The sequence below is a fragment of the Heptranchias perlo genome, chromosome X, assembly GCF_035084215.1.
Source record: "Heptranchias perlo isolate sHepPer1 chromosome X, sHepPer1.hap1, whole genome shotgun sequence".
NCBI lineage: Eukaryota > Metazoa > Chordata > Chondrichthyes > Hexanchiformes > Hexanchidae > Heptranchias > Heptranchias perlo.
The window spans coordinates 16,171,238-16,188,058 of record NC_090370.1 but is presented as its reverse complement, the minus strand read 5'-3'; the positions used below and the strand labels follow the sequence as shown (position 1 = coordinate 16,188,058).

General features: G+C 48.5%; 1 protein-coding gene across 4 annotated transcripts in view; it reads right to left on the bottom strand.

Moving 5' to 3' along the window:
* Positions 1-16,821, bottom strand: part of LOC137307312 (calcitonin gene-related peptide type 1 receptor-like) — a 222,752-nt gene that overhangs the window by 63,105 nt on the left and 142,826 nt on the right. For 3 of the 4 annotated variants that reach the window (XM_067976778.1, XM_067976779.1, XM_067976780.1), the window contains exons 4-7: positions 16,259-16,409; positions 10,064-10,174; positions 7,863-7,975; positions 3,550-3,641 (exon numbers count right to left, since the gene is read on the bottom strand). In XM_067976778.1, coding sequence (XP_067832879.1) covers positions 3,550-3,641; positions 7,863-7,975; positions 10,064-10,174; positions 16,259-16,409 — 467 coding nt within the window. The remainder of the gene's footprint in view (positions 1-3,549; positions 3,642-7,862; positions 7,976-10,063; positions 10,175-16,258; positions 16,410-16,821) is intronic. The other variant, XM_067976781.1, reaches the window with a different exon arrangement.

Sequence of the window (16,821 nt, the reverse complement as noted above, 5' to 3'; positions counted from 1 at the left end):
AGTGAGCAGGAGAGTGGGATTCGACTGGGTGGGATATTAAAGGGTATGGGGAGTGAGCAGGAGAGTGGGATTAGACTGGGTGGGATATTAAAGGGTACGGGGAGTGAGGGGGAGAGTGGGATTAGACTGGGTGGGATATTAAAGGGTACGGGGAGTGAGCAGGAGAGTGGGATTAGACTGGGTGGGATATTAAAGGGTATGGGGAGTGAGGGGGAGAGTGGGATTAGACTGGGTGGGATATTAAAGGGTATGGGGAGTGAGGGGGAGAGTGGGATTAGACTGGGTGGGATATTAAAGGGTATGGGGAGTGAGGGGGAGAGTGGGATTAGACTGGGTGGGATATTAAAGGGTACGGGGAGTGAGCAGGAGAGTGGGATTCGACTGGGTGGGATATTAAAGGGTATGGGGAGTGAGGGGGAGAGTGAGAGTAGACTGGGTGGGATATTAAAGGGTATGGGGAGTGAGCAGGAGAGTGGGATTAGACTGGGTGGGATATTAAAGGGTATGGGGAGTGAGCAGGAGAGTGGGATTAGACTGCGTGGGATATTAAAGGGTATGGGGAGTGAGCGGGAGAGTGGGATTAGACTGGGTGGGATATTAAAGGGTATGGGGAGTGAGCGGGAGAGTGGAAATAGACTAGGTGGGATATTAAAGGGTATGGGGAGTGAGCAGGAGAGTGGGATTAGATTGGGTGGGATATTAAAGGGTACGGGGAGTGAGCAGGAGAGTGGGATTAGACTGGATGGGATATTAAAGGGTACGGGGAGTGAGGGGGAGAGTGGGATGAGACTGGGTGGGATATTAAAGGGTATGGGGAGTGAGGGGGAGAGTGGGATGAGACTGGGTGGGATATTAAAGGGTATGGGGAATGAGGGGGAGAGTGGGATTAGACTGGGTGGGATATTAAAGGGTATGGGGAGTGAGGGGGAGAGTGGGATGAGACTGGGTGGGATATTAAAGGGTACGAGGAGTGAGCAGGAGAATGGGATTTAACTGAATCCCTGCAAATGGTGTGTCACTTGGATGTCATTTGTGACTTTGAGAAGGGCCATTTCAGCACTGTGGCAGGAGCAGAAACCTGATTGGATAGGTTCAAGCATAGAGTTGTGGGAAAGATGGGATTTGGGAAACGACAACATGTACAAGGACTTTGGAGAGTAAAGGGAGGTTGGAAATGGAGTGGTAGTTTGCAAGAACAGAGGGGTGTGTGGCAACGCCAAGAAAGTGTTTCGGTGGGTGAGAGGAATGGGACTCTCAGTATGATTTCGATAATGTATCAGTGGGTGACTAAGGCCTTCTGTGCACCCCCTCCCTATGGCACCTTGGAATAAGCTATGAGATGTAAATGTTGAGTAATGTGGTGACGACAGCTATTGGCAGTGTGGAGTCTCTGATGGAGATTGGATGGAGGTCAGATTCCAGCTTGTGGCAGAATTGGATCGCAGGCTGTCTTGTCCATCACAGTCAAAGAAACAGATTCCCTTCCACAGGTCCAGGTAAGTGCACCTCTGCCTGTATATCTGGGTTTGAGGGTAAAGGTGAGTGGGGGCTGTCTTCCTTTAGTGTGACCTCACCTGCCTTTTTTTTTATTCGTTCATGGGATGTGGGCGTTGCTGGCAAGGCCAGCATTTATTGCCCATCCCTAATTGCCCTCGAGAAGGTGGTGGTGAGCCGCCTTCTTGAACCGCTGCAGTCCGTGTGGTGACGGTTCTCCCACAGTGCTGCTAGGAAGGGAGTTCCAGGATTTTGACCCAGCGACGATGAAGGAACGGCGATATATTTCCAAGTCGGGATGGTGTGTGACTTGGAGGGGAACGTGCAGGTGGTGTTGTTCCCATGTGCCTGCTGCCCTTGTCCTTCTAGGTGGTAGAGGTCGTGGGTTTGGGAGGTGCTGTCGAAGAAGCCTTGGCGAGTTGCTGCAGTGCATCCTGTGGATGGTACATACTGCAGCCACGGTGAGCTGGTGGTGGAGGGAGTAAATGTTTAGGGTGGTGGATGGGGTGCCAATCAAGCGGGCTGCTTTGTCCTGGATGGTGTCGAGCATCTTGAGTGTTGTTGGAGCTGCACTCATCCAGGCAAGTGGAGAGTGTTCCATCACACTCCTGACTTGTGCCTTGTAGATGGTGGAAAGGCTTTGGGGAGTCAGGAGGTGAGTCACTCGCCACAGAATACCCAGCCTCTGACCTGCTCTTGTCGCCACAGTATTTATGTGGCTGGTCCAGTTAAGTTTCTGGTCAATGGTGACCCCCAGGATGTTGATGGTGGGGGATTCGGCGATGGTAATGCCGTTGAATGTCAAGGGGAGGTGGTTAGACTCTCTCTTGTTGGAGAGTGTCTAACCACCAACTGGCACTTATCTGGCGTGAATGTTACTTGCCACTTATGAGCCCAAGCCTGGATGTTGTCCAGGTCTTGCTGCATGCGGGCACGGACTGCTTCATTATCTGAGGGGTTGCGAATGGAACTGAACACTGTGAAATCATCAGCGAACATCCCCATTTCTGACCTTATGATGGAGGGAAGGTCATTGATGAAGCAGCTGAAGATGGTTGGGCCTAGGACACTGCCCTGAGGAACTCCTGCAGCTATGTCCTGGGGCTGAGATGATTGGCCTCCAACAACCACTACCATCTTCCTTTGCGCTAGGTATGACTCCAGCCACTGGAGAGTTTTCCCCCTGATTCCCATTGACTTCAATTTTACTCGGGCTCCTTGGTGCCACACTCGGTCAAATGCTGCCTTGATGTCCAGGGCAGTCACTCTCACCTCACCTGTGGAATTCAGCTGTTTTGTCCATGTTTGGACCAAGACTGTAATGAGGTCTGGAGCCGAGTGGTCCTGGCGGAACTGGCATCCCCTCTTTGTTCCCCCTTTTTGTTCAAATAACAGATATAAGGGTATTGCCATTACCCATGCTGCTAATATAAATTGCATCCACTGAAATGGCAAAGTTTAAACTCTTGAGACAAACAGTCCAAAATAAATACCCAAATAAAAAGCGCACCAAAGATATTTCTCTCCTGCAGGCTCCAGAAATCCAAGTGAAAAACTAGCAAGCAACCCTTTAAGTGCAGACTTTCTATCAGAACACGATCCGTGCAGGCATGTTGTCTTCCTGATGGGGATCATGGGAAATTATGTGTGCCTTCATCACCATTCATTTGAATTTCAGTGTTGTGGTATTAAAGTGAACCTCCTGCCTCTGAGCTTTCTGCCCCCGAGTACCACCTGACTGGAAGATGGCAGGCTGCCAGTCAGGGTGCAGATCATGCCCTGCTCATGGTGTCACTTGTCAGGAGAACTTTGCTTCACTATCTGTGCTCATGAATGGTCACTTGGGCACAGAGCAGGGATTGAGTCTGGGATCACACTGAGCGCTGCCATTGTGCCCTCACCAGATTGTCCTGGCACCTTATTTAACATACAATAGAAATAGATGTAAAAAGCCACCGATTATCTGCCGATGTCCAGCCAGTGGGATGTCTGCACTCCACATATTTTAGTTCAACTCAGTTTTTCGGTAGAAAAGCTTTGAAAGTGTGAACTTACTTGAAGTAGAAGAATATACAAAGGGAAACCAGTAAGCACATGATGGAGATTCCATGTCCTGTAACGGCCAAATAGTACACGTTCCACGCCGTCTGCAAAAACACAAAGACAAAAAAAATAGAACAAGCCATCGGCATCCTGTGATAGAAGGCAAATGAGAACAAAGCACGGCACTAATGCTCACACCCTCTTGCAGGTTAGCTTTAAAGTTTTCAGTCATTCATTTCCTCCCTTCTATGCTGGACCAGGATCCGGGCCTACGTTTCTGCGACCTCATCCAAGTGGCCATTCTGATGTGAGAACAAAGCCAGTGTCAGACATTCAGCATCAGAGCTGCGCCCCATACTGTTCTCACCCAACATCCACATATGGACATGAGAGCAGCACCGACTGGACAGTAAGCAGGTGCAGGAAACCCCCGAACAGGATAAAGGTCTCCTCTGGGCGAATGGGATAAAGGTCTCCTCTGGGCTAATGGGATAAAGGTCTCCTCTGGGCGAATGGGATAAAGGTCTCCTCTGGGCCAATGGGATAAAGGTCTCCTCTGGGCTAATGGGATAAAGGTCTCCTCTGGGCTAATGGGATAAAGGTCTCCACTGGGCTAATGGGATAAAGGTCTCCTCTGGGCTAATGGGATAAAGGTCTCCTCTGGGCTAATGGGATAAAGGTCTCCTCTGGGCTAATGGGATAAAGGTCTCCTCTGGGCTAATGGGATAAAGGTCTCCTCTGGGCTAATGGGATAAAGGTCTCCTCTGGGCTAATGGGAAAAAGGTCCCTTCTGGGATAATGGGATAAAGGTCTCCTCTGGGCTAATGGGATAAAGGTCTCCTCTGGGCTAATGGGATAAAGGTCTCCTCTGGGCCAATGGGATAAAGGTCTCCTCTGGGCTAATGGGATAAAGGTCTCCTCTGGGCTAATGGGATAAAGGTCTCCTCTGGGCTAATGGGATAAAGGTCTCCTCTGGGCTAATGGGATAAAGGTCTCCTCTGGGCTAATGGGATAAAGGTCTCCACTGGGCTAATGGGATAAAGGTCTCCTCTGGGCTAATGGGATAAAGGTCTCCTCTGGGCTAATGGGATAAAGGTCTCCACTGGGCTAATGGGATAAAGGTCTCCTCTGGGCTAATGGGATAAAGGTCTCCTCTGGGCGAATGGGATAAAGGTCTCCTCTGGGCCAATGGGATAAAGGTCTCCTCTGGGCTAATGGGATAAAGGTCTCCTCTGGGCTAATGGGATAAAGGTCTCCACTGGGCTAATGGGATAAAGGTCTCCTCTGGGCTAATGGGATAAAGGTCTCCTCTGGGCTAATGGGATAAAGGTCTCCTCTGGGCTAATGGGATAAAGGTCTCCTCTGGGCTAATGGGATAAAGGTCTCCTCTGGGCTAATGGGATAAAGGTCTCCTCTGGGCTAATGGGAAAAAGGTCCCTTCTGGGATAATGGGATAAAGGTCTCCTCTGGGCTAATGGGATAAAGGTCTCCTCTGGGCTAATGGGATAAAGGTCTCCTCTGGGCCAATGGGATAAAGGTCTCCTCTGGGCTAATGGGATAAAGGTCTCCTCTGGGCTAATGGGATAAAGGTCTCCTCTGGGCTAATGGGATAAAGGTCTCCTCTGGGCTAATGGGATAAAGGTCTCCTCTGGGCTAATGGGATAAAGGTCTCCACTGGGCTAATGGGATAAAGGTCTCCTCTGGGCTAATGGGATAAAGGTCTCCTCTGGGCTAATGGGATAAAGGTCTCCACTGGGCTAATGGGATAAAGGTCTCCTCTGGGCTAATGGGATAAAGGTCTCCTCTGGGCTAATGGGATAAAGGTCTCCTCTGGGCTAATGGGATAAAGGTCTCCTCTGGGCTAATGGGATAAAGGTCTCCACTTGGCTAATGGGATAAAGGTCTCCTCTGGGCTAATGGGATAAAGGTCTCCTCTGGGCTAATAGGATAAAGGTCTCTTCTGGGCTAATGGGATAAAGGTCTCCTCTGGGCTAATGGGATAAAGGTCTCCTCTGGGCTAATGGGATAAAGGTCTCCACTGGGCTAATGGGATAAAGGTCTCCTCTGGGCTAATGGGATAAAGGTCTCCTCTGGGCTAATGGGATAAAGGTCTCCTCTGGGCTAATGGGATAAAGGTCTCCTCTGGGCTAATGGGATAAAGGTCTCCTCTGGGCTAATGGGATAAAGGTCTCCTCTGGGCTAATGGGATAAAGGTCTCCACTGGGCTAATGGGATAAAGGTCTATTCTGGGCTAATGGGATAAAGGTCTCCTCTGGGCTAATGGGATAAAGGTCTCCTCTGGGCTAATGGGATAAAGGTCTCATCTGGGCCAATGGGATAAAGGTCTCCTCTGGGCTAATGGGATAAAGGTCTCCTCTGGGCTAATGGGATAAAGGTCTCCTCTGGGCCAATGGGATAAAGGTCTCCTCTGGGCTAATGGGATAAAGGTCTCCTCTGGGCTAATGGGATAAAGGTCTCCTCTGGGCCAATGGGATAAAGGTCTCCTCTGGGCTAATGGGATAAAGGTCTCCTCTGGGCCAATGGGATAAAGGTCTCCTCTGGGCTAATGGGATAAAGGTCTCTTCTGGGCTCATGGGATAAAGGTCTCCTCTGGGCTAATGGGATAAAGGTCTCTTCTGGGCTCATGGGATAAAGGTCTCCTCTGGGCTAATGGGATAAAGGTCTCCTCTGGGCCAATGGGATAAAGGTCTCCTCTGGGCTAATGGGATAAAGGTCTCCTCTGGGCTAATGGGATAAAGGTCTCCTCTGGGCTAATGGGATAAAGGTCTCCTCTGGGCTAATGGGATAAAGGTCTCCTCTGGGCTAATGGGATAAAGGTCTCCTCTGGGCTAATGGGACAAAGGTCTCCTCTGGGCTAATGGGATAAAGGTCTCCACTGGGCTAATGGGATAAAGGTCTCCTCTGGGCTAATGGGATAAAGGTCTCCTCTGGGCTAATGGGATAAAGGTCTCTACTGGGCTAATGGGATAAAGGTCTCCTCTGGGCTAATGGGATAAAGGTCTCCTCTGGGATAATGGGATAAAGGTCTCCTCTGGGCTAATGGGATAAAGGTCTCCTCTGGGCTAATGGGATAAAGGTCTCCTCTGGGCTAATGGGATAAAGGTCTCCTCTGGGCTAATGGGATAAAGGTCTCCTCTGGGCTAATGGGATAAAGGTCTCCTCTGGGCTAATGGGATAAAGGTCTCCACTGGGCTAATGGGATAAAGGTCTCCTCTGGGCCAATGGGATAAAGGTCTCCACTGGGCTAATGGGATAAAGGTCTCCTCTGGGATAATGGGATAAAGGTCTCCTCTGGGCTAATGGGATAAAGGTCTCCTCTGGGCTAATGGGATAAAGGTCTCCTCTGGGCTAATGGGATAAAGGTCTCCTCTGGGCTAATGGGATAAAGGTCTCCTCTGGGCTAATGGGATAAAGGTCTCCTCTGGGCCAATGGGATAAAGGTCTCCTCTGGGCTAATGGGATAAATGTCTCCTCTGGGCTAATGGGATAAAGGTCTCCTCTGGGCTAATGGGATAAAGGTCTCCTCTGGGCTAATGGGATAAAGGTCTCCTCTGGGCTAATGGGATAAAGGTCTCCTCTGGGCTAATGGGATAAAGGTCTCCTCTGGGCTAATGGGATAAAGGTCTCCTCTGGGCTAATGGGATAAAGGTCTCCACTGGGCTAATGGGATAAAGGTCTCCTCTGGGCTAATGGGATAAAGGTCTCCTCTGGGCTAATGGGATAAAGGTCTCCTCTGGGCTAATGGGATAAAGGTCTCCTCTGGGCTAATGGGATAAAGGTCTCCTCTGGGCTAATGGGATAAAGGTCTCCTCTGGGCTAATGGGATAAAGGTCTCCTCTGGGCTAATGGGATAAAGGTCTCCTCTGGGCTAATGGGATAAAGGTCTCCTCTGGGCTAATGGGATAAAGGTCTCCTCTGGGCTAATGGGATAAAGGTCTCCTCTGGGCTAATGGGATAAATGTCCTCCTTGGTTCCATATCCCTTGATAACCTTACCTAACAAAAATCTATTGATCTCTTGAGAATTGCAATTGCCCAGCATCCATCGCTTTTTGGGGGATGCCAGATTTCAAGACTTCTCACGATTTCCTCCTGAAGTGATGGTTGGAGATCGGGCGATCCCTGCACAAATTCTCCCGTTGTGTGTGTAGTCGGCGCTGCCTTGCGGCGTCTAATACACAGCGGACAGACTCCACCACACCCGCAGCTTGCTGCATCTGCAAGTGGTGCTCTATCACTAAAAGTGAGTGTACACAGCTTCCAGTCCCTAGTCAAGAAGCCGCAGATTTCTGCAGAATCTCTTACCGTTAACTTGCCCCTGGTGTAGGCTGTACACTGGGTGTAGTTTGTCCAGGTCCGGTTGCTGACAGGGTGTCGAAACCACCAGCTATTTTCAACACAGATCTTGGTTGCCTTTTCTGAAAAGGAAAAGCGGAAGTTACAGACAGCTCTGTCAGGCAAATCATCTCCTTAAACACACACGAAGCATAGAGCTACTGCAAGAAGCAGCTTGATAGAATGTAAAGGGTAACACAGAGACAGACAGAGCGAGACCATGACTGTGGGAGACTGAGGTTATCAATTCAAAGAGGACTCAGCTCACATTAACCGCAGGAAACCAGCACACACTTGGGCCCACAAAAATACCCACTGTTTCCCACAGTCTTCATTTACTTTATTCTATTCTCTGGATGTGGGCATTCGTGGGCTGAGATGGGGTGCAGATGGACGATATCACAGAGTTGGAAGTAGACGGTCTTTGTGATGGAGAGGAAGGGATTGGAAGCTCAGTTTAGGATCAAATCGGGAGCTGAGGTTGTGAACCAGGTTCAACCTGAGACAGTAGCCGGGCCAGGAAGGGACTTGGTGGCAACGGTATGGAGTTTGTGGTGGGGGCTGAAGACAATGGCCTTAATCTTCCCACTGTACTTACTGGAAGAAATTGCAGCTCATCCAGGATGGGAACATCGGAACATAGGGACAGGAGGAGGCCATTCAGCCCCTCGAGCCTGTTCTGCCATTCAATTAGGTCATGGCTGATCTGTATCTTAACTCCATCCACCCGCCTTGGATCCGTAACCCTTAATACCCTCACCCAACAAAAATTGATGTGGAGATGCCGGTGATGGACTGGGGTTGACAATTGTAAACAATTTTACAACACCAAGTTATAGTCCAACGATTTTATTTGAAATTTACAAGCTTTCGGAGGCTTCCTCCTTCCTCAGGTGAATGTGAGGAAGGAGGAAGCCTCCGAAAGCTCATTTACCTGAGGAAGGAGGAAGCCTCCGAAAGCTTGTAAATTTCAAATAAAATCGTTGGACTATAACTTGGTGTTGTAAAATTGTTTACAATTGCCAACAAAAATTGATCAATCTCAGTTTTGAAATTTTCAATTGACCCCCAGCCTCAACAGCTTTTTGGGGGAGAGAGTTCCAGATTTCCACTCCCCTTTGTGTGAAGAAGTGCCTCCTGACATCACCCCTGAACGACCGAGCTCTAATTTTAAGGTTATTCCTCCTTGTTCTGGACTCCCCCCACCAGAGGAAATAGTTTCTCTCTATCTACCCCATCAAATCCTTTAATATTTTAAAGCCCTCGATTAGATCACCCCTTAATCTTCTATACTCGAGGGAATACAAGCCTAGTCTATGCAACCTGACCTCATAATTTAACCCTTTTAGCCCCGGTATCATTCTGGTGAATCTGTGCTGCACCCCCTCCAAGGCCAATATATCCTTCCTGAGGTGCGGTGACTGGTTATCAGATAAGCAGGCTGACAACACAGAGGCAATGGAGGGGCCGAGAGAGGTGCTGGAGAGATCGAGCTGGGTGTCATTATGTGGCACTGACCCCTTGTCTTCAATGATGTCACCAAGGGGCAGCATGTAGATGAGAAATAGGAGAGAGCCAATGATAGATCCTTAGAGGACTCCAGAGGTAACGGTGCAGGAGCGAGAAGAGAGGCCATTGCAGGAAATTCTCTGGCTACGACTGGATAGATAGGAATGGAACCAGGCGAGGGCAGTCCCACTCAACTTGACAACGGAGGAGAGGCATTGAAGGAGGATGGTGTGGTCAACCATGTCAAAGGTTGCAGGCAGGTCAAGAAGAACGAGAAGGGAAAATGCACGACAGTCACAGTCACATGGAATGTTATTTGTTAAGTGCCTTTTCTCTTTTCAATGGCACAGGGCTGTTGTGGATTCCTAACAGTTTATCTTATTATTGATAATACATTGCAGTAACTTGATAACTTCAAAATCCATCGGCTGCTTTGTGATCGCCATCATTCAATTAGTACGCATGGCAAAACCTGAAGTCAGAAAGCTGATGCCTTTGTTGGCTGTCAGTGAGCAAAGTTTGTGTGTGTTTTAATTGGGGAGCCGTATTTGGTTTTTTTTTTCCCCTTGTGCTTTGTGTTGTCATAGGTCATAGGTCACAAAATAATGGGCTGAAGATTAAGAGACGTTAAGTGCAAAAAACATAGCAGTTTACAGACTTACCCAAGGGATCAAAGTCCTGAAAGTAATCAGGGCAGTGCTGCACCGAGATTGATCCAGCGGGAGAGTCGTCCCAACACAGCCATCCATCCCACGTACGGTTACAGTAGGAGCCTAGGAATCAGCAAGAGCAGCACTTTAAATGGCCGCACTCTTCATATTGCTTTTCTGATTGGTCCACTGAACTTTCCTGCCTTGCCCCTCCTAAGCTTTAAGTTTGCCATGCTGCACACTCTTCTCCCTCCATCTCCGTCCTCCCACTCCAGAGACTTGAGCTCATAATCCAGGCTGACACTCCAGTGCAGTACTGAGGGAGTGCAGCCAGAGCCAAGTCCACAGCACCATGGGTGGCTCATCTGTACAGGAGGGGAGGAGAAAGGTCAGGAGAGCAATAGTGATAGGGGATTCTATAGTTCGGGGAGCAGACAGGCGTTTCTGTAGCCGCAGATGTGATTCCAGGATGGTATGTTGCCTCCCTGGTGCCAGGGTCAAGGATGTCACTGAGCACCTGCAGAACATTCTGGAGGGGGAGGGTGAACAGCCACAGGTCGTGGTCCATATCGGTACCAATGACATGGGTAGAAAGAGGGATGAGGTCCTGCAGGCAGAGTTTAAGGAGCTAGGAAAGAGATAAATAAGCAGGACCTCAAGGGTAGTAATCTCCAGATTACTCCCGGTGCCATGCACTAGTGAGTTTAGAAATAGGAGGATAGAGCAGATGAATGCGTGGCTGGAGAGATAGTGCAGGAGGGAGGGCTTTAGATTCCTGGGGTATTGGAACCGGTTCTGGGGGAGGTGGGACCTGTACAAGCCGGACGGGTTGCACCTCAATGGAGCTGGGACCAATGTCCTTGCGGGGAGGTTCACTAGTGCTGTGGGGAGGGGGGGTTTAAACTAATTTGGCAGGGGGATGGGCACAGGATGTAGCATTGGAAAGGAGAAACAAGGGGCACAGAGGATCGGGGGAGAAAGATAGCACTAGAGTAAGAAATAGTACAGTATTAGATGGGACCAGTCTAAGAGAGAGTACAAGAAGGTCTAAGATAGGTTTACAGTGCATGTGTGTAAACACACGAAGCATGGTAAACAAGGTCGGTGAGCTACAGGCGCAAATAACCACATGGGAATATGATGTTGTGGAGATAACAGAGACCTGGCTCAAGAAAGGGCAGGATTGGGTACTAAATATTCCTGGATACAAGGTGTTCAGGAAAGATAGGGAAGGAAAGAAAGGAGGGGGGAGGTGGCAGTATTGATTAAGGAGAATATTGCAGTGCTGGAGAGAGAGGATGTCCTGGAGGGGTCAAGGACAGAATCTATTTGGTTAGAGTTAAGAAACAATAGAGGTGCCATTACACTACTGGGTGTATTCTATAGGCCACCAACTAGTGGGAAGGATATAGAGGAGCAAATTTGCAGGGAAATTACAGAGAGGTGCAAAAGCCATAGAGTAGTGATAACGGGGGGACTTCAATTATCCTAATATAGACTGGGATAGTAATAGTGTAAAGGGCAGAGAGGGGGAGGAATTTTTGAAGTGTGTTGAGGAGAACTTTCTTGATCAGTACATTTCCGGCCCAACGAGGAAGGAGGCATTTCTGGACTTGGTTCTGGGGAATGAGGTGGGTCAAGTGGAGCAAGTGTCAGTGGGGGAGCATTTAGGGACCAGCGATCATAGTATTATAAGGTTTAGAATAGCTGTGGAAAAGGACACGGACCACTCTAAAGTAAAAATACTCAATTGGAGGAGGGCCAATTTCAGTGGGATGAGAACAGATCTGGCCCGGGTGAATTGGAATCAAAGATTGTCAGGCAAAAACTGAAATTGAACAATGGGCGATCTTTAAGGAGGAGGTAGTTTGGGTACAGTCTGGGTACATTCCCACGAGGGGGAAAGGTAGGGCAACTAAAGCCAGAACTCCCTGGATGACAAAAGAGAAAGTAAGATGAAGCAGAAAAAAGGGGTGTATGACAGATGTCAGGTTGATAACACAAGTGAGAACCAGGCTGAATATAGAAAGTTCAGAGGGGAAGTGAAAAAGGAAGCAAGAGAGAGTGAGAATAGGCTGGCAGCCAACATAAAAGGGAATCCAAAAGTCTTCTATAGACATGTAAACAGTAAATGGGTAGTAAGAGGAGGGGTGGGGCTGATCAGGGACCATAAAATTCATGGCGCTTCACAGGAGCGATTATCAAACAAAATTTGACACCGAGCCACATAAGGAGATATTAGGACAGGTGACCAAAAGTTTGGTCTATGAGGTAGGTTTTAAGGAGCGTCTTAAAGGAGGAGAGAGAGGTGGAAAGGTTTAGGGAGGGAATTCCAGAGTTTGGGGCCGAGGCAGGTGAAGGCACGGCCGCCAATGGTGGAGCGATTAAAATCGGGAATGCGCAAGAGGCAAGAATTGGAGGAGCGCAGAGATCTCGAAGGGTTGTAGGGCTGGAGGAGGTGAGACCAGGGAGGGATTTGATCACAAGAATGAGAATTTTAAAATTGAGGCGTTCCCAGACCGGGAGCCAATGTAGGTCAGTGAGCACAGGGGTGATGGGTGAACGGGACTTGGTGCGAGTTAGGATACGGGCAGCAGAGTGTTGGATGAGCTCAAGTTTATGGAAGGTAGAAGGTGGGAGACCGTAAAGTAAAGTGGGCCTCACTTTCAAGGTGGCTAAAGGAAATGAAGCATCACATTTCTGAGTCTGTATATGGAAGCGTGTGATGCCAGCGATGGTAGCTGTGTAATAAAAGGAGATGGAAGGACACCAGCCGCTCTCTGCAAAGCTGCTGCTCATATCGGAACCCTGGCTGCTCCAAACCCTCCAAACCAGGGGCACTGAAGAAATACTCGCTGACTGCCGTCTGCCTGAGCTCCACTAAATCAGCACGGCCCAGGGATTGGACTGTGAGAACACAGGCTCAAGCCTAGAAGTTGGGAGGGTGAAAGGACAGTTCAGACAGAGAGAGGTGAACATATGGAACAGCCCAGCACGACATTGGCTGATGTATCAGCAAATCCAGGAGAGAGTTGGATAAGTACCTGGAGGAACATCTGATAGAGGGGATATAAGATAGACCGTGGGATTGGCGATTCCCTCCTCACTGGGGCTGGACCACAGGGAATGTTTCGGGACCGCACATTCCTGAACTCCAATGGCTCAGGAGCTCACTGGGTGGTGGGATTTACTTCCTAAGCCATTGGGAAGAAAAACATTGGGTTGAAAGTCTAGCATTTCTTATAAAACGAAGGGCCCGATTGCCTAATTGCAGGGAAAATGTCTGTGAGCTTGCAGTAGGTACCTGCTTTCTGCAGGGAGTGGGATTCACCGAGGTCAGCCCATACAAGCAAGAACATTCGATTATGCTCCCTGCATATTTTTCACAAGGCGGGAAATTGGGAAGGCAGCACTCTGAAGGACCTGCTCCTCTTTTCCTTGCAATCTGACTGCGATAAACAGGATAGCGACCAAGAACGAAATATTGAAGCAGACACAGATATAAAGTAGCTGCAGCTTCTTTGGAAAATAGTGAGTAGATTTATTATCCAAAGGGGATTGAAGTAGTAGCAAAGGCAATGGGGATTAAGCAGGGCATGTAGTTAATCGGACGAGTGTAGTCTGGAGAGGATCATAGGACAGTTGATGCACAGTCACGAGTATACAGTCCAGTCAATCAAGGATTGACGCACGAACCTTGCCAGGGAACTGTGCCAACATTGAAAGAGGAGGGCACCTACTGGGAAGGTACCCTGCCAACTGAATCTAATGGGTGCAAAGAATTATCTGGACCTTACAGAGCAGCAAGACCTATCACAGACTCCGACTGACCAAGGAGGCAGTGTTTGAGTTGTGTGACTTGCTGCAAGAGTTGCAGCCCAACACCTGGGCAGTAATGGCACTTTCTGCAAGGGGGCAGTGGGACATCAGTGATATCAGTCAGTCTGCAGTGCATCTCTACATTAAACTGGTGTCTTGTTTGCCACAGTAAGCAACGGCCAGTGAATCGTAGTGCCCTGTGGTCGAACTGAAAGTGAATCCACTCAATCACTATTCAACTCACATATGACAATAAACACAGAATAATGTCCATGAACCTCCCGCACCCATCCCCCCACACCTTCCCTGGCAGCAGTCATGGTGCCTTTATAGAGTCATAGAATCATAGAACGGTTATAGCACAGAGGGAGGCCATTCAGCCCATCGAGCACATACCGGCTCTTTGTAAGAGCAATCCAATTAGTCCCATTCCTCCGCTCTTTACCCATAGCCCTAAAAAAAATTTCCCATCAAATATTTATCCAATTCCTTTTTGAAAGCCACGATTGAACCTGCCTCCACCACCCTTTCAGACAGCGCATTCCAGATCATAACTACTCGCTGCGTAAAAAAGTTTTTCCTCATGTCGCCTTTGGTTCTTTTGCCAATCACCTTAAATCTGTGTCCTCTGGTTCTCGACCGTTCCACCAATGGGAACAGTTTCTCTATTTACTTTATCTAAACCCGTCATGATTTTAAACACTTCTATCAAATCTCCTCTTAACTTTCTCTGCTCTGAGGAGAACAACCCCAGCTTCTCCAGTCTATCCACGTAACTGAAGTCCCTCATCCCTGGAACCATTCTAGTAAATCTTTTCTGCACCCTCTCTAAGGCCTTCACATTCTTCCTAAAGTGCGGTGCCCAGAATTGGACATAATACTCCAGTTGTGGCCGAACCAGTGTTTTATAAAGGTTCATCATAACTTCCTTGCTTTTGTACTCCATGCCTCTATTTATAAAGCCCAGGATCCCGTATGCTTTTTCAACCAATTTCTCAACCTGTCCTGCCACTTTCAAAGATTTGTGCACATATACCCCCAGGTCTACGTTCCTGCACCCCCTTTTAAAATTGTGCCCTCTAGTTTCTATTGGCTCTCCTCATTCTTCCTGCCAAAATGTATCATTTCTCACTTCTCTGTGTCAAATTTCATCTGCCATGTGTAAGTCCAACCACCAGCCTGTCGATATCCTCTTGAGGTTTATCACTATCCTCCTCACTGTTCACTACACTATCAAGTTTTGTGTCAACTGCAAATTTTGAAATTGAGCCCTGTACACCCAAGTCCAAGTCATTAATGTATATCAAGAAAAGCAGTGGTCCCAGCACCGACCCCTGGCACTGTACACCTCCCTCCTGTCCGAAAAACCACCATTCACCACTACTCTCTGTTTCCGGTCACTTAGCCAATTTCATCTCCACGTTGTCACTGCCCCTTTTTCCCCATGATGACAAGCTTAATATGCAGCACTTTATCAAATGTATTTTGAAAGTCAATACACACCTCATCATTCGCATTGCTGTCATCGACCCCCTCTGTTACCTCATCAAAAAACATACTCAAGTTACTTACTTTATGGTCACTATATCACCCACTGTATCACCCAGTCCCAGAGTGTGAAAGGACAGTGTGATAACCCACTGTATCACCCAGTCCCAGAGTGTGAAAGGACAGTGTGATAACCCACTGTATCACCCAGTCCCAGAGTGTGAAAGGACAGTGTGATAACCCACTGTATCACCCAGTCCCAGAGTGTGAGAGGACAGTGTGATAACCCACTGTATCACCCAGTCCCAGAGTGTGAAAGGACAGTGTGATAACCCACTGTATCACCCAGTCCCAGAGTGTGAAAGGACAGTGTGATAACCCACTGTATCACCCAGTCCCAGAGTGTGAAAGGACAGTGTGATAACCCACTGTATCACCCAGTCCCAGAGTGTGAAAGGACAGTGTGATAACCCACTGTATCACCCAGTCCCAGAGTGTGAAAGGATAGTGTGATAACCCACTGTATCACCCAGTCCCAGAGTGTGAGAGGACAGTGTGATAACCCACTGTATCACCCAGTCCCAGAGTGTGAAAGGACAGTGTGATAACCCACTGTATCACCCAGTCCCAGAGTGTGAAAGGACAGTGTGATAACCCACTGTATCACCGAGTCCCAGAGTGTGAGAGGACAGTGTGATAACCCACTGTATCCAGTCCCAGAGTGTGAGAGGGCAGTGTGATAACCCACTGTATCACCCAGTCCCAGAGTGTGAGAGGGCCATGTCTAACTCCAATTCCCTCTCTGCTGGGAAATGGTTTTACAAAGGAATACTTTATTCAGATATTGTATCTCAGCGATTGCGCTGCTGTTGTCGGCTTCATTAAATCCTCTGTACATACCTTCCCTTTCATATGGTGGGTCCCTGATGATTTTTAAGTAGCACTCATATTGTGCTGACATTATTCTGGTCCGTGACAGGCCCAGCGATGGCGATATCCTCTCTGTTGAGTAACCATGAGGCTGCTGGGTGGTCTGCACCTGACGGGCTGACTGAAAATAAAAAGCATTTCTTTTGAGCTTAATTTCCTGGCCGTATTTAGCTATCATGCATTTTTGGTGTTTGTTTCTTGTTTCTGCGCCTTGCGTGCTTCAAATCCCTGCTGCATCTGCCATGTTCCCTTCCAGTGAGAAGGACAACCATTTAATATTTCACAACGCAAAACAGAAAAAGGTGAATCTGAAAATAAGGCAAAATTCATCCGCTAACTTTGGCCGAGTTTGGTCCTGAGTCAGACAGACCAGGAAGATTCCAGGTTCGACCCCTGGTTGCTGCGATTGACGTCAGTGCTCCTACGATCAGCGATGAGACCATGAGGTGTGTTTGCTCTGGGATGGTCACAAACAAGAAAGCCGGGGACAATACAGGGTTGAAGAGATGTAAAAAGCTTAAAGGAAGAGTTGT